The 18,795-nt window shown below is 38.8% G+C and overlaps 1 protein-coding gene across 1 annotated transcript in view; it reads left to right on the forward strand.

The window, feature by feature from the left end:
* Positions 1 to 749: 749 nt before the first annotated feature.
* The window catches only part of HS6ST2 (heparan sulfate 6-O-sulfotransferase 2), a 120,969-nt gene continuing 102,923 nt past the window's right edge, over positions 750 to 18,795 (forward strand). Inside the window, exon 1 of the mRNA XM_089487759.1 lies at positions 750 to 1,258. Coding sequence (XP_089343885.1) covers positions 750 to 1,258 — 509 coding nt within the window. The remainder of the gene's footprint in view (positions 1,259 to 18,795) is intronic.

Below are 18,795 nucleotides of genomic sequence, written 5' to 3' on the forward strand. Positions count from 1 at the left end.
TGAGCTGGTCCTGTATAATGCATGAAAGTATAATGTAACTATACATTATACGGGGCCCAGCCGGGTTCTTTATGCAGCAGAAGCTCGCTGGGGTTGGGCCCATTGCAGGATTTGGGATAATGGGGTGATCCTGCAGCTTTAAGGCTGGTGGCCGCGTAATGACATAAGTGAAGCCAACGGGCTGGATATGACGGGCTTTTAATGTAAAACTTCATCATCAGAGATCTGAAGTGTAGCTTCTGCACTGTACATACATGTGTGCATGTTCATACATCATTCCCTTTACATGCAGTCTGTTCTCCATCTATATTTACATTCTTTAATAAAGCCTCGTTTATGACACCTTTACACACAGCTGCCGGCTTTCTGTAGGGTCCGGCTTTCTGTAGGGTCCCGCTTTCTGTAGGGTCCGGCTTTCTGTAGGGTTCGGGGCCGGCTTTCTGTAGGGTTCGGGGGCGGCACTAAGGAGGGGTCTTCCCAGCTTGGAGGAATAAGAATAAAGAACAGTGCGAAGAGGGCGTGTCCTGCGGAGGTATGGAGGTGGGAGAGGGAGGAGTGGGAGGAGCGGAGCGCTCTGTGTGTGTTATTGTAGGGGACTGATCGCTTGGACTGCCGGGAAGAAAGGGAACAGGAATCAGTGTGTCGTTACGGAGCTGTAAAGCAGACCCCCCTTCTTCATGTTCACAGACCCCCCATGTAATAACCAGGCTTTGTCGTAATGATCTTGGATCTCAAGGTTCACCCAGAACATGGATGATAAATCCAACAAGCTGCTGCTGGCCCTGGTAATGGTCTTTCTGTTCGCCGTGATCGTCTTGCAGTATGTGTGCCCGGGCACGGAGTGCCAGCTGCTCAGGTTGCAAGCCTTTAGCTCGTCTTTGGTGGACCCCTACAGGGCTGAAGATGAGAGCCCAGCCAAATTCATCCCCAAATTCAATTTCACGGCGGAGGACCTGATGAGGAAGGTGGACTTCAATATCAAGGGAGATGATCTGATCGTGTTCCTTCACATCCAGAAGACAGGGGGGACCACGTTTGGTCGCCACCTGGTCAGGAACATCCAACTGGAGCAACCTTGCGAGTGCAAAGCCGGCCAGAAGAAGTGCACTTGCCATAGACCAGGCAAAAAGGAGACCTGGCTCTTCTCCAGGTTCTCTACTGGATGGAGTTGTGGGCTTCATGCAGACTGGACAGAGCTGACGAACTGTGTCCCAGCGGTGGTGGACAATAAGAAGGAGATGAAGATGAGACCCCTGAGGTGAGTGACTCCTTCTTCAGCCTTCTCACCCCTGCTTCTTTGCCCCTGCTGCAAGGGGTTCGGTCCAGGTTCTGGCAGCTTCTTACACCAAGAGGACTATACTGATGTTCTGAGAATTTAACCCCTTTCAGCCCTAGAAGGTTTAGTAAAAATCTTACATATTCAATGTCTATTGTTATCACACCAAAAAATGTGCTCCTGGGGTTCCAGTTAACATCACAAAATAGTATTTGGGAGGTACAGTATGTGCAGACACCCGGGGGATAAAGACCTTGGTCTACAGAGCTTACAGTCTAGAGAAGGAATTTGTGTTGTATATAAACTATTGGTCCATCATGAAAAATATTTAATCCCCAAATATATGTAATAAAATCTGTTATTGCTGAAGGTGTGATAATTATAATCCATAAGAATGGCTTTTGGTAGAACCGTTCCTGAAACTCATCACTTGGTGGACTGGAGAAGATTGTAAATTAGGTTGTGAATTCTAATGAGCAGAACTATCCATACCTTAAATCGGTCTTTTAATAGGTTATTATTAGAGATAAATCCCTTTGTTCAGAGCTGTGGAATCTTGACAACATAATCTGAGAAAAAAAAATGTAATTCAAATATTTTGATAACATATGTTAATTCCTGTGAATGAAGAAGCCTGTTACATTGTATTACACCAACTAGTGATATAATATGCTGATACTGTATGTTTTATATTAATTTTAGCTACATCATTTAAGTCAGTAATGCTTTCTTGGTATATATCTGCAGGTAACATTTATGGAAATATGATGTCATCAGTCAAAAATATAGTGTTTTTTTAATTTATTGGGTGGGTGAATGATACATGGTATAATGTCCAAGGCCTTCTTCTAATTGGCAGGTAACTGGTGTAGAAATGAGAGCAACCCATCCTCAAACTTGAAGCCTCTTATACAACTGAAATTAATAATAATCATAATAATAATAATATTTTATGAAATATGTTTTTATTCACTGAAACAATGTTTTTTTATTTTTAATAATTACATTTTATTTTATATAGCACATATATAAGCCATGCAGCTGTGCAGGCACAGAGTGTGGATGGGGGGAATGGCAAAACATATGTTTAATGCAAATACTTAATGATGTTGCTCATGCACTAATGATCAGTCTACCTACGTAGTTAGACAATTTCATAACTCCGGCTTTGATATATAAAATAGATTTTAGGATCTAATTACAGACTCGCATATCTTGGGCTAGGGCAGACAGGTTACAAATTGTGGCTTAACCCGTTCATTGCTGGAAAGGATTTTAATACATTACTCAAGCTTGTCACTCTAAGGATGTGAAAGCACTTAGAACCATTTCACTGCCGGCATGTAACTGGCAGGTTAGTATGAAAAAAATCAGGAAAATTTGGATTACTGATGTAATTTTTTGCATTGTTTAGGCTTTAAAGAACAAGAAAATGCAATGTATAGTAGATTTTGTTTTATCTTTTGAGCTAATTAACACCAGAGGTAATAAATATTTCATCTTTCACTGTAAATGTATTTGTCTGGAATATGAAGTTCTAACACAACGTATTTAGCCGATTAAAGGTGTTTGGCTGGAAGCCGCCTGCGCTGGTGTGTTAACATACGCTCAGCATCCTCGGTGCAGGAGGCAACTTCATATAATGATGTGTAGACTACGTTCCACACGCCAGCGGGGCTCGTGGCAAACACTGAACAAAGAGCTCATCGCTTCACACAGGCACATGCTAGTATTGAGGAATTCAGGAGCAAGGGAGAACATTCTTAGGAGCCAGCTTTATTTTTTAAGAGCCAAGGCTAGGATGCCTCCATAGAGACGGGTGTATTATAAAAAAATGTAAGCTCCAGTCAGCCAATTTTAGGAGTTTTGGCTACCTAGCTCTTGGGATTCATGAGGCCCTTAACGTGACCCACAGCAGGCCAAGAATACGCACATGTATGAAGTCAAGACCATGGGAAAACTGGAAGTGTTTGTAGGCTCTAAGTGCAGAATCTCCCAAGAGGTTGGAGTCAAAAATGTATAAAACTATTATAAAATGTATTAATATATATATATATATATACTAAATCTTTCACTTTATTTGACCCCAAATTTCACAATAAACCGTTGCAGAACGATTTGAAAGTAGGGGATTTAGGAAACGTTAACTGGATTTTTTAATCGCATGTGAATATTATACTATAAAAATAACATTCTAAAATTTAAAATGTCTGGTGTTATAAATATAAACATTCTGGATATGATTACTTATCGTGGAGTGTTATACTGTACATGTGTGTGTGTGCGTGTATGTGTGTATTTATTCTCTAGAATGTGAGCTTGCGAGCCGAGCGCTCTTTCCCTAATGTACCGGCTCATCTTAGTCTGTCGCTTCTAGTTTGGTCAGACCCTTTCCTTCGAACGCATGGACTGTAAGAAGAGCTGCGGAAATTATTGGCGCTATATAAATAGCAAATAATTATATATAATTGATTTAAAAACAGCCAAGATGGGATATCGATCCTAAGTTATCTTAGTATTTAGTACTTTTCAGGTATTATGGTCAGAAACGCCTTCCACAGCATTAGTAAAACACTTCTACTACTGGTACTGTTTGGAAGATTGCCGAGAGGTGAATTATTTTGTTCGTATTTCATAAACCATTGGACTTTAAATATAAAGAAGGAGCCCTGTGAATAGATGTTCACATTTGTTTTAATTATTATCACAATAATAATAATAATAATTATTATTATTATTATTACTATTACTTTGAGTGCTCTATTAGTTTGCTTTAAGGTGTACACATGGAACCTCTGAAACTTTCTTGGTCTATTAAAGGTGCTGTTCCACTGTTTTACTTTCCGTGCCCACTTTTGTGCCGTGTGACAAATGTCTCCCCGTTAAAATTGTAGACGAGACCTAATTTTACCTGATTGAAGCGTTATTTCTGAGAACCGTCTGGACATTCAATCTAATATCTAATGATATTTTGTAAAGCTGCATTTAGTTGCAAAAGTGTTAAATTCAGCAGAACTGATGGGACAGAAGCTCTAATGCTGACTAATGGCTAATATTATAGTTCTCTGTCATTTTTCACACTTAGTACATTATGCTGTCTTTATCTCAGGTCAGTCCCCATAATATCCCTGCTTCATTGCACATACTGAGAAGGTCATCAGTACCAATTTGAAATGAAAATGGGTTAAATGATTTGTGACTGGGCAGTTTATGTAACAGGTTGTTGCGAGGGGTACCCTTTCACTGCTAGAGGGGGCTTTTTGGTAGAAGCTTTAAAGGCCCATCCGGCAGTGAGTTTAATTAACACCTTTAATGATTTGCTCGCACCTTGTGTGAGTTCATTTCAGGCCGGTGAATTTATGAGGCTATCCTTCTGAATCTTCATTATTTCTGAGGCTGGGAAGGGAGAACTCTGTTGTCTTAACATTGGCACAGCGGCGCGCGCGTGTGTTTCTATATGTAATTAAGTGGCTTCATTTTACTGCACTTAGCACACAGTTTTCAAGAGGATCAGTTCTTTGCATTAACAGCACTACGTGACTCGCATACGGTAGGGGTCTCATCAGAATGACAATCTGCCCCAGTTACATGAATATCACCGCTGGAAGGAATGGACTGTCACAGACGGGCACCAAACCCCAACCCATAACTCATGGCGATTTGAAGCCGTTACACAGTTTTGTGTGTATGAAGAGGTTTTTTTTATGATCTTATTTTTGTGAGATTGGCTGGTGGGATGAGTGCAGATGAATGTGGAGGATGAGGCTGGGGTGACCACATAAGCCTTTTAGCTTGAGACACATAGAAAAGATGCATCGTGAAGGGCCCGACGAGCAATGCTTAAGCTGTCGGTAATTGAAAATTTGTGGGTGACCAACTGCTAGTGTAGGGCCACATGCAACCCTTTTTTCCCTGGCCAAAGGGCCGCCAGAAGGGCTGTATCTTCTCCTTCCCCCTACAACCGTGGGAACCACTGAAGTTATCTCCTCCACCAGAAAGCAGAGTATTCAGGGATTCAACTGCAATGTGGCTTTTCAAGTGTGTGCAAAAATAAATCTTAGTATCAATATACTGTATATCTTCAATCATAAAAAAAAAACAAAAAAACACTATACCGGCTCTGCTAGGGTTAACTCAATAATATACACTTTATCCTATTAACTCCCAAAGAGTTTGCTGACAATAAGTATAGATAATGATTACTGACTTCAGATCAATCAGGTTTGCATACCTAATACAATCATTCTGTTCATTCCTTCGTCGCACCTGCCTTCTGTTCACAAAAATGACCAAGAGTAATGCACAATTAAAAGGGCACTCAAAGGTATTTACGTATGTATTATTACCAGAAACGGGCTATTGTGAAATATATCATCATACTATACAAATATTAAAACTACATTTACACTCAACAAATTAAAGTCAACGTACCGATCAGAATTTTTACTGTTCCCTAATTACTCCGGGTCTGACATTTCACTGATTTCTGACATGTTGAGAGTTCTACTTACTTTGATTCTATTTAAATATTATTTTTTGGGGGGGAGTTGGGGGGGTAGTGGGGTGTTGAAGGGGGGGGGTGTTGCTTTTGTAAAGAATGTTTCTATTTGGAAGCTGTAGGACTGTTCTGCGGAAATTATCTGCTGGTTTTCTCTTCGGCTTCCTATGTGACCTTTGTTTCATGTGATTGTATTAAAATTGTGAAAAACTGAATAAAAAAGAATTAAAAAAAAACAACAACATTTACATTTTAAAACACGATTCGTGAGATTATAATATTTCAATGTTTTTGCCATTTTCCTAAAGACTTTATTTTTAAAATGTTATTTAAAAAGAATTGAACTAAAGTAACGATCTAAAAAAGGGACCCTAGTAAGTCATGTATTTAAAGAAAATTACTAATTCTAGTGACTGGGATCTAAACCATTTACCATCGGTTAAAGGGACAGACCCATTAAAGAAGAATGCATATTAAAGTACTAAAATAATAATAATAAAGCACTTATCTGACCTAGAAGTTGTAGCTTTGTTGTTTCAGCTGTTTGCATCCTCTGTGGTCTGACATTCCTTGCTATTGATTGGCTGCGTGAAGCAGCCAATCAGTGGCAAAAAATATCTCAGAGTGAAATCAATCGGCGCACTTGCCGCATGGAGTCTGGCTAGCTAGTGGCTAGTGGGCCACACAGCTGTTAATGGATTACAACTTGCATCATCCTCAGTCACACCTGTTTAGGTGAAGTCTTTTTTGCAAATAAATCACAAAATAATAAAACAGATACTTTTATTATTAAGGTCAAATGGGATTTGCTCACTTATTCTGATGATCAGGCTTCCTGGAATGGCCCTTAATGAATAGAAATCTGTCCTTCAGTGTGATAGTGACTGGGCATCATGTCACATCGCTCAGAACATGCGTGTCGTGTGGAAGATCCTGGGGAGTGGCTGTCGGAATGGCCCTGAGTTAGACCTAAGATAGCCACCACCTGCATTACCTGATTTACTCTACAACTGAATAGTGGAACAATCTTAAACGTGAATAATGTAGTATTCTATATAATCAACTCAATATGGTAACCAAGCATGTCTATTTAAATCTCCTCTCTTATATACAGCTGTGCGTCTTTTCTTTTGTATGTTCTTGTTGTTGTTGCTGGCCACGTACCGAATAACTCTCTAATTATGCACAAGAACAGAAAAAATTAGCACTCACCATTTTTGTGGCATTGTCCATTTGTGGAACCAAATTGGTTGGAATCGTTTAACGTTAATAACGTCGAGAAATCCATCTGGCAGCCATGACCTAGCATTTGCTAAGATCACCGCTCATATTCCGTATAGTGATTTTCTCATTATTGGAGTCTGTAATTCACGAACTCACTCCATGACTCCATGATCGACATGCCTGATTTTTTTTTATGAAGGGTTTGATTTGCTGTATTGCCAAATACTAGTTAAGTGCTTTTACTAATGGCGCTGGGTTATGGCATTAGTATATCTGCTAACTCCTGCTTTACGTCTGTACTTAGATCACCCCGAATGAATTTCTCCCTCATTAATATAATCAGGATTGTCAAGAATCATGTACCTCAATGATATAAATGCCAGAAAAAGGACTTATTAGTAGATCTGATTGCTGTTTAAATGTGACTAGCGGAGATGCAGCGCCATGCCTAAGAGAATTGCTCTATTTCTCGTGAGCAGCTCAGTGGCTAATGAATCACTTCAATGTACTTTTCTGAAGCAAAGCAGAGCCATTTAAATGTGCAATGCATTGATTTACATCAAATGGATTAGACCTTAGTGTGCAATCCCTTGCATTAATATACTTTCTGCAGCAACTGTAATGATGGAGATGGCACTTCGCCGCAGAATCTGCTCAAATTAACTGCTGTGGATTGTTGCAGAATTACTTAAAAAAAAAAAAAGAGAGAGAAGGGCAAAGAACAAAAATTGAAATAATTGGGTATTTTAATCTGGTTTATACAGCAAATGTTTGTAGGAAAGACGTGAGAAGATCTAGGATGTCTAATGAATTATTAAGGATTTTGTGCCAACTCTGGCCTATGTCTCGTCACCGAATTAACGTTGCGGGTGCCGAGTGGCAATGAAGCTACCTTTGACTTTTTATTTATTTTTTTGCTATGTTTCATATTCTTGTCGACCATGTCAAATCAGAAACCGGCCGCTATGAATATTAGGGGGATTTTGGTACAATGTTTGAAAAGGGGTCTTATTAACATGGCAACCACTTTTCAAACTTTCCACCGGAATACATTTTAATGCACGTTTCGCTGTTTTCTTTGTGAATGCAGTCTGTCATTTAATGAACAAGTGCAACGGAAAGTCAGCAGTCAGGAGAATGGAAGAAATCCAGGTAACTATGTAATTTCACAGAAATTAGGTAATTACCAGAAGGTCACACATAACAAAAGTAGGCCACAGGTAGTCCAAAAAGTAAAGGGTGCAAATGACATAAAGGAACAGTTTCTCAATCAGTTCAAAAATATACATTTATCATGAAAGAGAAAGACCTAGAACACCTATCTAAGCTAATCAGAAAGCTTATACCGAATTTTTTTAAAGTAAAAATACACGCGGACACATACCGATGCTCCATGCAGATCTCCTTTCTCAAGGGAGGTGTCTACTATTATATTCCCTTAGATTGTAAGCTCTCGAGCAAGGCCCACATAAGCCCACCACTCCATAAGGCTAGTTTGTACAGAGCTTCGTAATTTGTTGGCGCTTAATAAATAAAAGGTAATAATAATACATTTATATACAGGGGACACGGTGGCCACAGCAGACTATGGCCTAATAACCAAAAAAATGTCATAGCACACGTAACATAAGCACACGCACATATATGTGCTGTATTTCGCATATACTGCTCCTTTGACATTGTCCTTTAACCTTTACCTGGGTGTGTTGTGGTTTTTCTGTTGCAGATATACAGTATATATATATATACCGTATATAGCCTCAGTCATATATATATATATACCGTATATAGCCTCAGTCATATATATATATATATATACCGTATATAGCCTCAGTCATTTATTAAACGTGGCACGTTTTCCTTTATACAGTGTGCATAATAAAGCATTTCCTTTTAGAAAATATTTCAGACTCCAAGCTTTGTATTGGAAACAATGGATTGAGATATTTAAAAGGGGAACGTATTCATTTGTACATAATAACACTTGTGCAGGATTATGTACGCAATGCAGTCAAAATTGAATGTGCTTAATATCCCGTTAGCCTTTGTACCTGCGTGCCGTTGTTCCATATTTCACTCCGGAGCTAACATCTGTTCTGCGTTACATCAACGACACACACCTGATCTATTAATATCATTTGCAAAGATGTATTTTTCTTACCCAGGCCTAATCGAGAAGTAATCCGCTACACTTGCAGTATTTATTATCGCAGGCTTATAAAAATTTCCACGATTGCTGTTTTGACTGGTTAGAAATACACTCGGAAGACTCAGTAAATATTTTACGGAACATGAAACCAATTACCATTTGTTCTTCTCTTTAACCTTAGAACGTTGTATTGTTTATTAATGTAAATCTTTAATTTCTTCTTTTTTTTGTAATTTATTAGTGCCAGCCTGAATCTGCGAGACATAAATACCCTTTTTTATTTTCTTTTTCAGATTATCTTTGATGCTCAAAAACATTGAGTGCTTATTAAAAATTTAAATAAATAAAAATTTGTTCAAGTACGTTTTGTTTCGTCTTTCTGAAGACCAGCTTGCATGTGTTACAAGAAGCTAAAAAAAAAATGATGCCACAAAATACCGACTTACAGTATAGCAGATGAAAGGTCTCTAATCAATGATATCTTCTCTTGTAGAGCAAGAAGGGATCAGGGAATCAATGTACTATTGAGTCAAAATTTGCATATGTCTAAAAGGGACTTTCATTTATGTAATACGTAGCTAGACACAACGATTTAAAATTACAAGCAATTTGTCAAGGAGAATTCTACTATGGCTTCCAAGCACAGGAGAAGGTGATTGGATCTACAGATATTTTCTCCGCTGGAGATATATTTGACCAAACACTTCTGCTGATATACCTACCACCAGTCAAGCGTTGATTTCAGTGGGAGCGCTTTCCTGCCACCGATTGGCTGCTTCCAGCAGCCAATCTGGGGCAAGGATCATCAGACCACAGAGGAAGTGAGCAGCTCTATACCTGCAGCTGCCACCTCAAGTCAAGTCTCTTTAAAGAATGCATATTGAAGTACTTTAACATGGATTCTTCTTTACTGGGGCCGTCGGGGACAATTAACAGTCAAAAATATATATTTATTTATCGTATTTAACCTGTAAGTCTCTACCTATTGGAATATGGCTGCAATATGCCAGAGTCCCTGAGGATTGTGAGAGTTGCAGTTAATTGGTTACATAGGGGTGGATAACAAATCCAAATATTTTTTCCGTGCTGCTCTGGCTTGTGTTATATTCTGTTTAATTCCCAGTTACTCATTTTGATTAATGCAAAAATCAATACTCTTAACAGGTTCTTCCAAGACTGTAATATATATTGTGATTTTTTTCCTCCCTTTGGTTCATTTCGTGAGAATACAGCTACAGAGATAGAAAACCTACCGTTTGCTTTATAACATTTCCAAATCAAAGGTTGACGTGAACAAGTCATTTGTGTTTTGATATGAGTGGAAGATAATTGCGCGCCATACAAATGATCCTTTGCCCGGTACTGAAGAGAAGTGTTTTGCTGCTTGCATTGTAATTGGATTTAGTTTAACATCAACAACAGCAAAGTGATACGGGTGGCGGTGATTGGGATGGTACTGATGGCCAAATCCAGGCTGTCCAACTGCGAACCCTCGGGCCAAAATGTTGCTCTCAGTGCTTTTATACATGCACCTAGCCTGTCTGGCAAAACAACATTTTTTTACTGCCTAATGATCTTACAGGATATGTAATCAGTCTGAATAATCTCATTAAAACATAATCTGCTTTTCCATTTTTCATTCTGAAATGTTAAAGGGACATCGTCCCATAGCCCCGCCATGCGGATTACATTTAATTGTAAATACTATAATACGCAATCTTTATGTGTAAAAAAAATCCAAAACAGCCAATCACTGCAATAATGTGTTCCCATTGAGTGCTTTCTGTTCATGCAGACATATGGGGGGGGGCATTATATTACATATGATGGTTTTCCAACACCCTGCCCCCCACCTAATATTTTTTTAGTTGTTGAGCCATTTTTTGCCTCTTCTGTTTTGTGTTTGGCCAGTTGCCTTGTGTAAGCATCAGAATGTTTTGCTACTTGAAGAGCAAATTCCATGAGAACAAGCGCTACGCACAAACCATATTGTGAAACTATGCATAAAAAGTGCTGAAAATAAACAAAATAAATTAAAATAAATATTTAAAAATTTATCCCTGGAATTTTGTCTCTGCTGGCCTGAAAAAAATATCTGATTTCCTTCAGGAAGCCAAAAATATTTTTATAAATGATTGCCACTATATAATTGTTGTAAATACTGTTACTTCAATGTGAGCTACTTGTAATTGTTCATTTTGGGAGCTGCTACAAAAATGTAAGAAATGTAAGTATTTTAGGGACTATAAAAAAAGAAGGAAAATAATTTTACGGCTGACGGATACAAACCTAGTTAGTAAACCCATATCAACAACCTTCTCTTGAGTGAAGTATGCAAATCACTTGAGAGCTAGTTAGAAGTCGTCAGAAAGATGCCTGTTGAAAAGCGGTGACATAAAACATCTTCCAAAGCCTTAAAAACTTATTTCTACAATTTTTTAAATAATGTATCAGAAAGAAAAAATACGTTTTCAAAAATGGTGATGTTTTCATTTTTACTCTGTTATCTTAGCCCAATCTACTAGACAAATGCCTTATCATTCTGCCTATGTTAAACAATGGAATGGCTCTCTGTTACTCTGACTAATGAAAGTCTATGGAAGCACGGACTTCATTAGCATTGCCATCAAGAATCAGCTTAATATGCATACCTGGAAACTTGTGGGCTCTGGTTACCCTGAGCCTACCCTTGCGAGACGCGGCCAAGACTACCCACTGGCGGTGGACGGTCCCGCTGATGTTAGTGGGCATTCCTGTCGACGTCAGTGGGCACTCCTGCTCATATTGCCAGAAACACCCCCATTTAAAGGGGAAATGAGCAGGGAGCGTGAGTTTTCCGGGCCAAACCCAGACAGTTCCCAGGTATGTCAGTGTGGGAAAGTCACCTAAAAAATCCCATGACTGACAACAATGGCAGCCTCCAGGCCTACAGATAAAGGAAGTTTGTTACAAAAATTTAGATAAGACTTATTAAGGATGGACTTCTCCTTTAAGTCACTCTGTGGACAAGACAGCTATATATATATATGTAGGTTACAGCGTAATGATATAAAGTGGTTCCACTTCAGCTATGGTGATACGTACTTGAAGAACATTCGTTGAAGATTACTTTGGCGTTCAAGTGTCCACAAGACGACATAGACTTATACACTGAAGCTTTTTAATATTCTGTCAGATTCTTTATGTTTTTTGTTTAGCACACACTATTGTCAGTCTTTGGTCATAAGTTAACGAAAAGGCTTGTTTGCATTGTTTAGAATTAGTGGAAAATTGGTTGTGTGTTTGAAAAGATAGCAACAAAAAAAAAAGGGGGGGAAAAAAGACAGGAATAATTATTTTTATGGTCTTTCCTTGCTATTGATACTGTGATGCATAAAATGTAATTTAGCTTAATGATGCAATCCAATCACTGTTTACTCTTCTGAGAGGTATTTTATAATTCTTCTAAACTGCTTTACTGCAGGTAATGCCATCGTAATGGAAATTTACAAATTATCTCCACAGAGTTGGGGGGGGGGACCATAACCTTAAAGGACTAAAAAATGAACATCATCGTAGATTTCCATTGTCTTTCTGAATTCTGGCAGAGACGTAGGGTAATGCCGAGCTTGAACTATTGAATCAGTTTTCCAAGCATTCGCTTGCCAAAGAAAATTGACTCGCAGTCCAAACTAATTATATAAATAACAGTTTAGCATAACTTATTTTCACCTTTTCTTTTACTTCATTGAAGCTTCAATTAGCAGATTTTCAAACTGCTTTTTGGCTGTCAACATGGCGGCTCAGTGAGCTAGAAATTAAAAATAGCACTCAGCGTGTTTTTGGGGGCAGTAAAATCCATACAGCCCATATTTTTTATAGTTTTTTTGTTTTTTTTGCTTCATTGTACATTGTTTGAAATTCTGTACAATATGAAAAGCATTAATTACATTACTCTAATACATATGTCCAGTGTGGACCCCCCCCCCCGGTATGCTACTGTATTATGGTATTGGTTGGACAAGTACCCCCAAGATCTCAGAGACACCCCAGTAGAGGCAATTAAAAGGAAAACCAACGATGACATAGCTGTAGATTTTTAGCGGCCCATGTCCAATATAATCAAACGGTGAATGAGACAAGCACTCATAAGATCGTCGTGAAGGTTTATTATAATTTCACAGTGGGGACAGTGTACTCCAAAGCCCATACAGGATAAGAAACAGTGAGTGGACTCACGCGTTGATCTGGTGCCTACTCATGAGCTTATTACCAGATTACGAAACGTGCATAAAACTTTTATAAAACTGCTGCTTGGGCTCCAGCGTTATTTATGTAAGGAGAAGGATCATGGCTTTACTATAATGGTAAATAGATTCATGAGATGTGGTTGAGCTGGCTAGACTGAGGCACAAGCTGAACCTTAAAAGACTAAAAAATGAACATCATCTGAGCCTGGTCAATGGAATGAAGAAGACTGTCTGCAGGGGTCAGAGGTCATGCTTATACGCAGCTTTGGCCTGTTCTCTTTATAGTAAGGACTTTACTGTTTCTGAAACGCACATTGCAGCGGGTACCAGCTTTATATTGTTATTCCGCTTCGGCGATCCAGTCAAAAAGACTTAGGGCTACTGGCTTATAGGGTCATGTCTGTTTAATGCACGGGAACTTATTCAGAAAATAGATACAGCATCTGATACAATCGTCAGTTTCATGAATGTTTTAGGATAAGTATGAGTGGCTCTTTATAAGTCTGATGATATTCTATCGCAGTTAAGTCAAACAGAATAGCACATAAAACATACTTTTGGTTTCCGTTAAGATAACGTGTAAAAGATCTGTTGGATCACATTGTGCTGGGCTACATACTGGATCTGGTGTACCGGTCCAGAACATTTACAGGCATTTACTAACATCTCCTTGCGTCTCGGCAGAGGATTTGACACTGGAGGTTGCCCATTGTGTTGGAATAAACAGATGTGCGCTGATTAATATAGTTGTAGGTAGTGTGTTTTTACGCTAGTCTATTTTAAACATATTTAAAATTAACAAACATATGTTGTACTGAAATGGCATTGCGGATGAAATCACCGTTTAGCATTGATTTATGTAAATTAAAAGTTATATATATGTATGTTGTAAATACAAGGGACGTACATCACATTTCTATTCCAGATATAGCCGTTGATGTTGCAATAAATGGACAGTTTCCATCTTTACCTGCCCAGTAAATGACAAGCTCAGTGTGTTATCCTTTGGATGACATTTCAAACAGATGCTGTTTTCTCCTTTGTAAAACTTAATGCTATTTTCAACATTTGATTTCCCTAAGGTAGTTCTGAGGTTAGAACATGTGCACTGTTAGCATTCAGGCAGAGAACGATTCGTTGTACTCCGATATTAAAATCTTGTTAGTTTTTATGGAGTTTTTGGAGAGCGTGTTAATCTTTTATTGGTGTAGTGGTAAGCAATAACTTGCAAGATTCTCGTGGAAGTATATTTCACATTACACATTATAATTGTGTGTGTATATAACAAAAGTATGGGGTCATTAACGAGGAAATTTCTAGCTGTAACATAATTGCAAAAGGATTTTCTAATGATCAATTAGCCTTTTAACCTTGGATTAGCCAACACAACGTGCCATTGGAACACTCGAGCAATGAGAGTAATAAAGGGCCTCCGTGCACCTATGTAGATATTCCATTAAAAATCAGCCGCCTCCAGCTACAGTAATTATTTCTGATCCGTTTCGTGTTATTTTAATAGACAAAATGCTTTAAAAAAAATCAAGGAAATTTGTTACTCCAAACTTTTAAATGGTAGTAAATATATACATATATACCGTCGCACTTGAGGGATACATTAGTGGACACCTAGTAACCTAGTATTAGCTCCCTTCTGCTGACCATACCCTTACATAGGCTGCCAGGACCAATCACAAACTATCAGCAACTTAAATGGGGAGATGGATTAATCGTGCAGATCTTTAGAACATGACATTAAGATGGCTGTTTTAATGGGACTTTAGAATCTAAATTTTAAGAGAAACAAGGTGGTTAAAGTTGTTCAACACTGTTGTCTGTTTTCAGTAAATCAGGAGCATGAACAAATTGGTCTAGCAATAAAATCTAAAAAAAATATTATATTATTACAGAATGACTGGGCCACTAACCAGTGATGAAGAACAAATCCAGTTGGCCTAAGGCACTTTATCACAGGCCTGTGTTTACTGATAATTATAAGGACAAAATGAATAAATTCTGTGTGCATCTGTTACCATAAAATTAAACTAGAATATACCCACCACTATGGAATTAATTAAAAACCTTTAGAGTTTCGCACTGATTTAGTATTAAGCACCATACTAATAAAATTCCTAATATCTAAATTAACAGCTGCATGTACCCCAGAACCTATATACTGCTGAACCTCACCAGTAGGAGTACTTTATTTTATAGAAAATGTTCTATGATTCTGTTGCATGCTTAATACGTTCTGAATGAACTGCTGTCCAGTGTAGTTCACTGTTTTTGTGGGTAGTGGTGCTTATGGGACTTCCTTGAACAGCACAGGCCTCCATTGCAGCTCCCTCATTGGGTGGGTGGCCATGCCAATGACCCTGCCAACTCCTACCACTGACCCATCTACTTCTTTCTCATTCCAACACAGTCAGTGACATATCCTGGACTAGGCTTAGGGTGTGCTGCTCCATGGCCCAGTAACAGGGAGCTCCCCAACCCGCGCATTTACAAAATAGAGGCTGCTCGCCATAGCCTCCATAGACACTGTGAACCTTTAAAACAAAGTTGGTGGCTGTAGAGCGGGCACTGTTCTGACTCAGGGTTTGGGCAGCGCCAAAAGTAATTACACTGTTGAGCACACGTATACCAATTTGGACACCAGAAATGTTGGAGGTATGATTTTGTAACATGCCCTTTGGTTATTTAAGACTTTGAAGCATCCTGGGAATATGGTGTCAAATATGAACTAAGCTTGGATTGGCTGGTCACTGCTGATGTCACACATTTTCACTCTTTGTACTATATTGCTAATGAGTTCCTCTTCCTTCTTTGAGTGGTTTCTGCTTCATATTCATATCTTGGAATTCTCTGGGTTTGGCCTGGAGAACTCCAGGAGGAGCACTGCCTCTCCAGTTGTCCAGGTCAAGACCCGAATCCTCTGGGTCACGGAAGCAGGGTCTTGACACGCCTGACAGCAGCAGGACCGCTCACTGATCGCAGCAGGAACACCCACCGACATCCAGGCCATGGTCATATTTAAAGGGAAACTGTATAATAGAACTTTGTAATTATGTTTCTTAGTATTAGTATTATTAGTGTTTTTTGTCTGTATGTGTTTGTTGGTGTATAAAGGACATTAGTTAATGTGTTACAGAAAGCATCACATCACATTTTGCTGGGAAATGCATAGCTGAGACATAGTTTTTTTTGTTGCCGGTTGTCCATGGCACAAGTCACAGGCAGTAATCGAATTATAATTGAATGGAAATGTGTGTATGTTTCTAAGTGCAAACCTGAGGGCCTAATGTGATTATAATTAACGTATTTACTAATTATTCTTATAAAACAAATGAGAAGAGACAATTTGGCTGAAAAAACAAGGTCTTGTTTTTCGAGATTCTTCGTTTAAAGAGGTCAATGATCATTTTGCTGAAATTAACTTGGTTAATTTTGCAGCTGCTCTCAAGGTGCTGTTGATGGAAAACAATAATCAGAAATGTGATGCTTTGGTTAGGTTTAGTTCCTGTTTGTTGCTAAGGATGGACGTCTGTTTGGAAGTAGAACAGCATTGGGCGGCTGTATCAAGTTGCATAGAAATACCCTTAACAGTAAAGGTGTTTAGCAGATAATCACCTAAAATTAAACTCAGGTGCCATAATGTTTGTTGAGGCCCGTATGATGCCCAGGGACGACCACAGATCCACATAAATAATACTGTGGGAAGCAGGAGGTCAGATAAATCCAACAGAGGAGACAAGGAAAGGAAATAAAGAGAGCTCGTAAATGTTCTGGGAGCTTTCTCTTTTCTCTAAGTCTGAGGTACAAGGCAAAGAAAACAATAGCCTTATGGAGCAAAAATAGAAGGTGGGTCCTATTCCAAACTCCGAAGGAGGTTCAACCTATTTCTTTTTTTCCCAACCAAAAGGCATTTTAATTAAAAATGGTATAAATCTGTGAAATACATGCAAAGAAACAGAAGTGCAATCATAAGGGAAGATAAAAAAAATAAATAAAGAATGTTGTTACTGACCTCAGCCATCTGGCTAGCATTACAGAAATTGCCTAACACCAGCCTGCCAAAAGGAGCAAATTAGATCAAAATAAGAACACTTAGTATGGACCACCCAGGGGACTTAATAACACCTCGAGCTTCGGCCATTCTGGCTGAGTCTTGTTCTTTGAGTACTGCTGACTGGTTCATGTGTGCTCCTGGCCAATTCCTCTAACATTATGCCTGGTTATCTCCTCTCCTTTTATGTGCTCCTGTTCAACCCCATTATCTATCTGTGCTCCCAGCTGGCTCCTCACCCTATAAATGCTCCTAATCAGACTCCTGCCTAGGTCTTTGGTCCCAAATGATCTCTCCCTCTATGTGCAGTACAACTTAGGGACCTCTTCTTCTTGGCCACTCTTTTTGTTATTCTTACTATTGAACCCATTCTGTTTGTTGTCCTCTTTCTTCGCTAGACCATTCTCCATGTCTGCATGCTTCTGCCCGGGTTCCATATTTCTGGTCCATGCCACCCCTCTCCCTACCACTCCTCTTAGCTGACCTGCCATATTTTCCGTAGCTCCACTGATACCTGCTCCTTGTTGCCTTTACCACCTCTAGCCCTTCAATAATCCCATACCCATACTTCTGCTCTTGTGTTAGTTTTTATATGCTGTCCTCAAACTGTGATCTTTTCTGCCCATATACATTTTGTTTTGGCAAAAAAGTGTACAATTTAGGATTCAAGCTGATTTTCAAGACAAGAAGTATGTCCATAAAGTGCTCAAAGAATGCAGGACCAGCCAGTAACATTTTAGTAGCCAATGCCGTCTGGCTCCTGGGGTCCTAATAACTGTTCATTGCATTAAAAATATTCTGAAATCTACTTGAACAGCTAAAATGTATTTCAAAAAGTATGTTTAGGCGAAGACAATGTTTTTTTGTTAAAACACATTTTTGTAACCATTTTTAAGTTACACTTGAAGTAGCAGGAAAAAAAATGAGCATTTTAATTTAGCCCGTATTTCCAATTTGCTGCCTGACCTGTGTTCTTAATGTCAGCATCAAATTAGAATGCTGGGCTGGCTTCATTTGCCAATAAAGCACAAATACAAGTTTCCCTTACTGTAGACATATAATTAAGTGCTCTGATTTTAAAAATGTCAATAACTAATGAACGAGGTTCTAAGGACAAGGTCATCGCTGGCAGAGGTACAGGGTCAATTGCCAGCTTGTAATTAATGTGATCCATACCAAGGCAAGAAGGTAAAGTGATAGGTTAGAAATGATGAGGATAACTACAGAGCAATTCAAGCTAGTAGTAAAAGTATTAATGGTAGGATCCATGATGTAGCTGTATACTGTAAAACAAAGTCTTAGCAGATCTGTTTTATCAGTTCCTCTGAAGGTTTAAAGGGACAGTTTAGTGTCTCA

This window comes from Sceloporus occidentalis, unplaced genomic scaffold (genome assembly GCF_023333645.1).
Source record: "Sceloporus occidentalis isolate IW3139 unplaced genomic scaffold, rSceOcc1.0.p SCAF_34, whole genome shotgun sequence".
Taxonomy (NCBI): domain Eukaryota; kingdom Metazoa; phylum Chordata; class Lepidosauria; order Squamata; family Phrynosomatidae; genus Sceloporus; species Sceloporus occidentalis.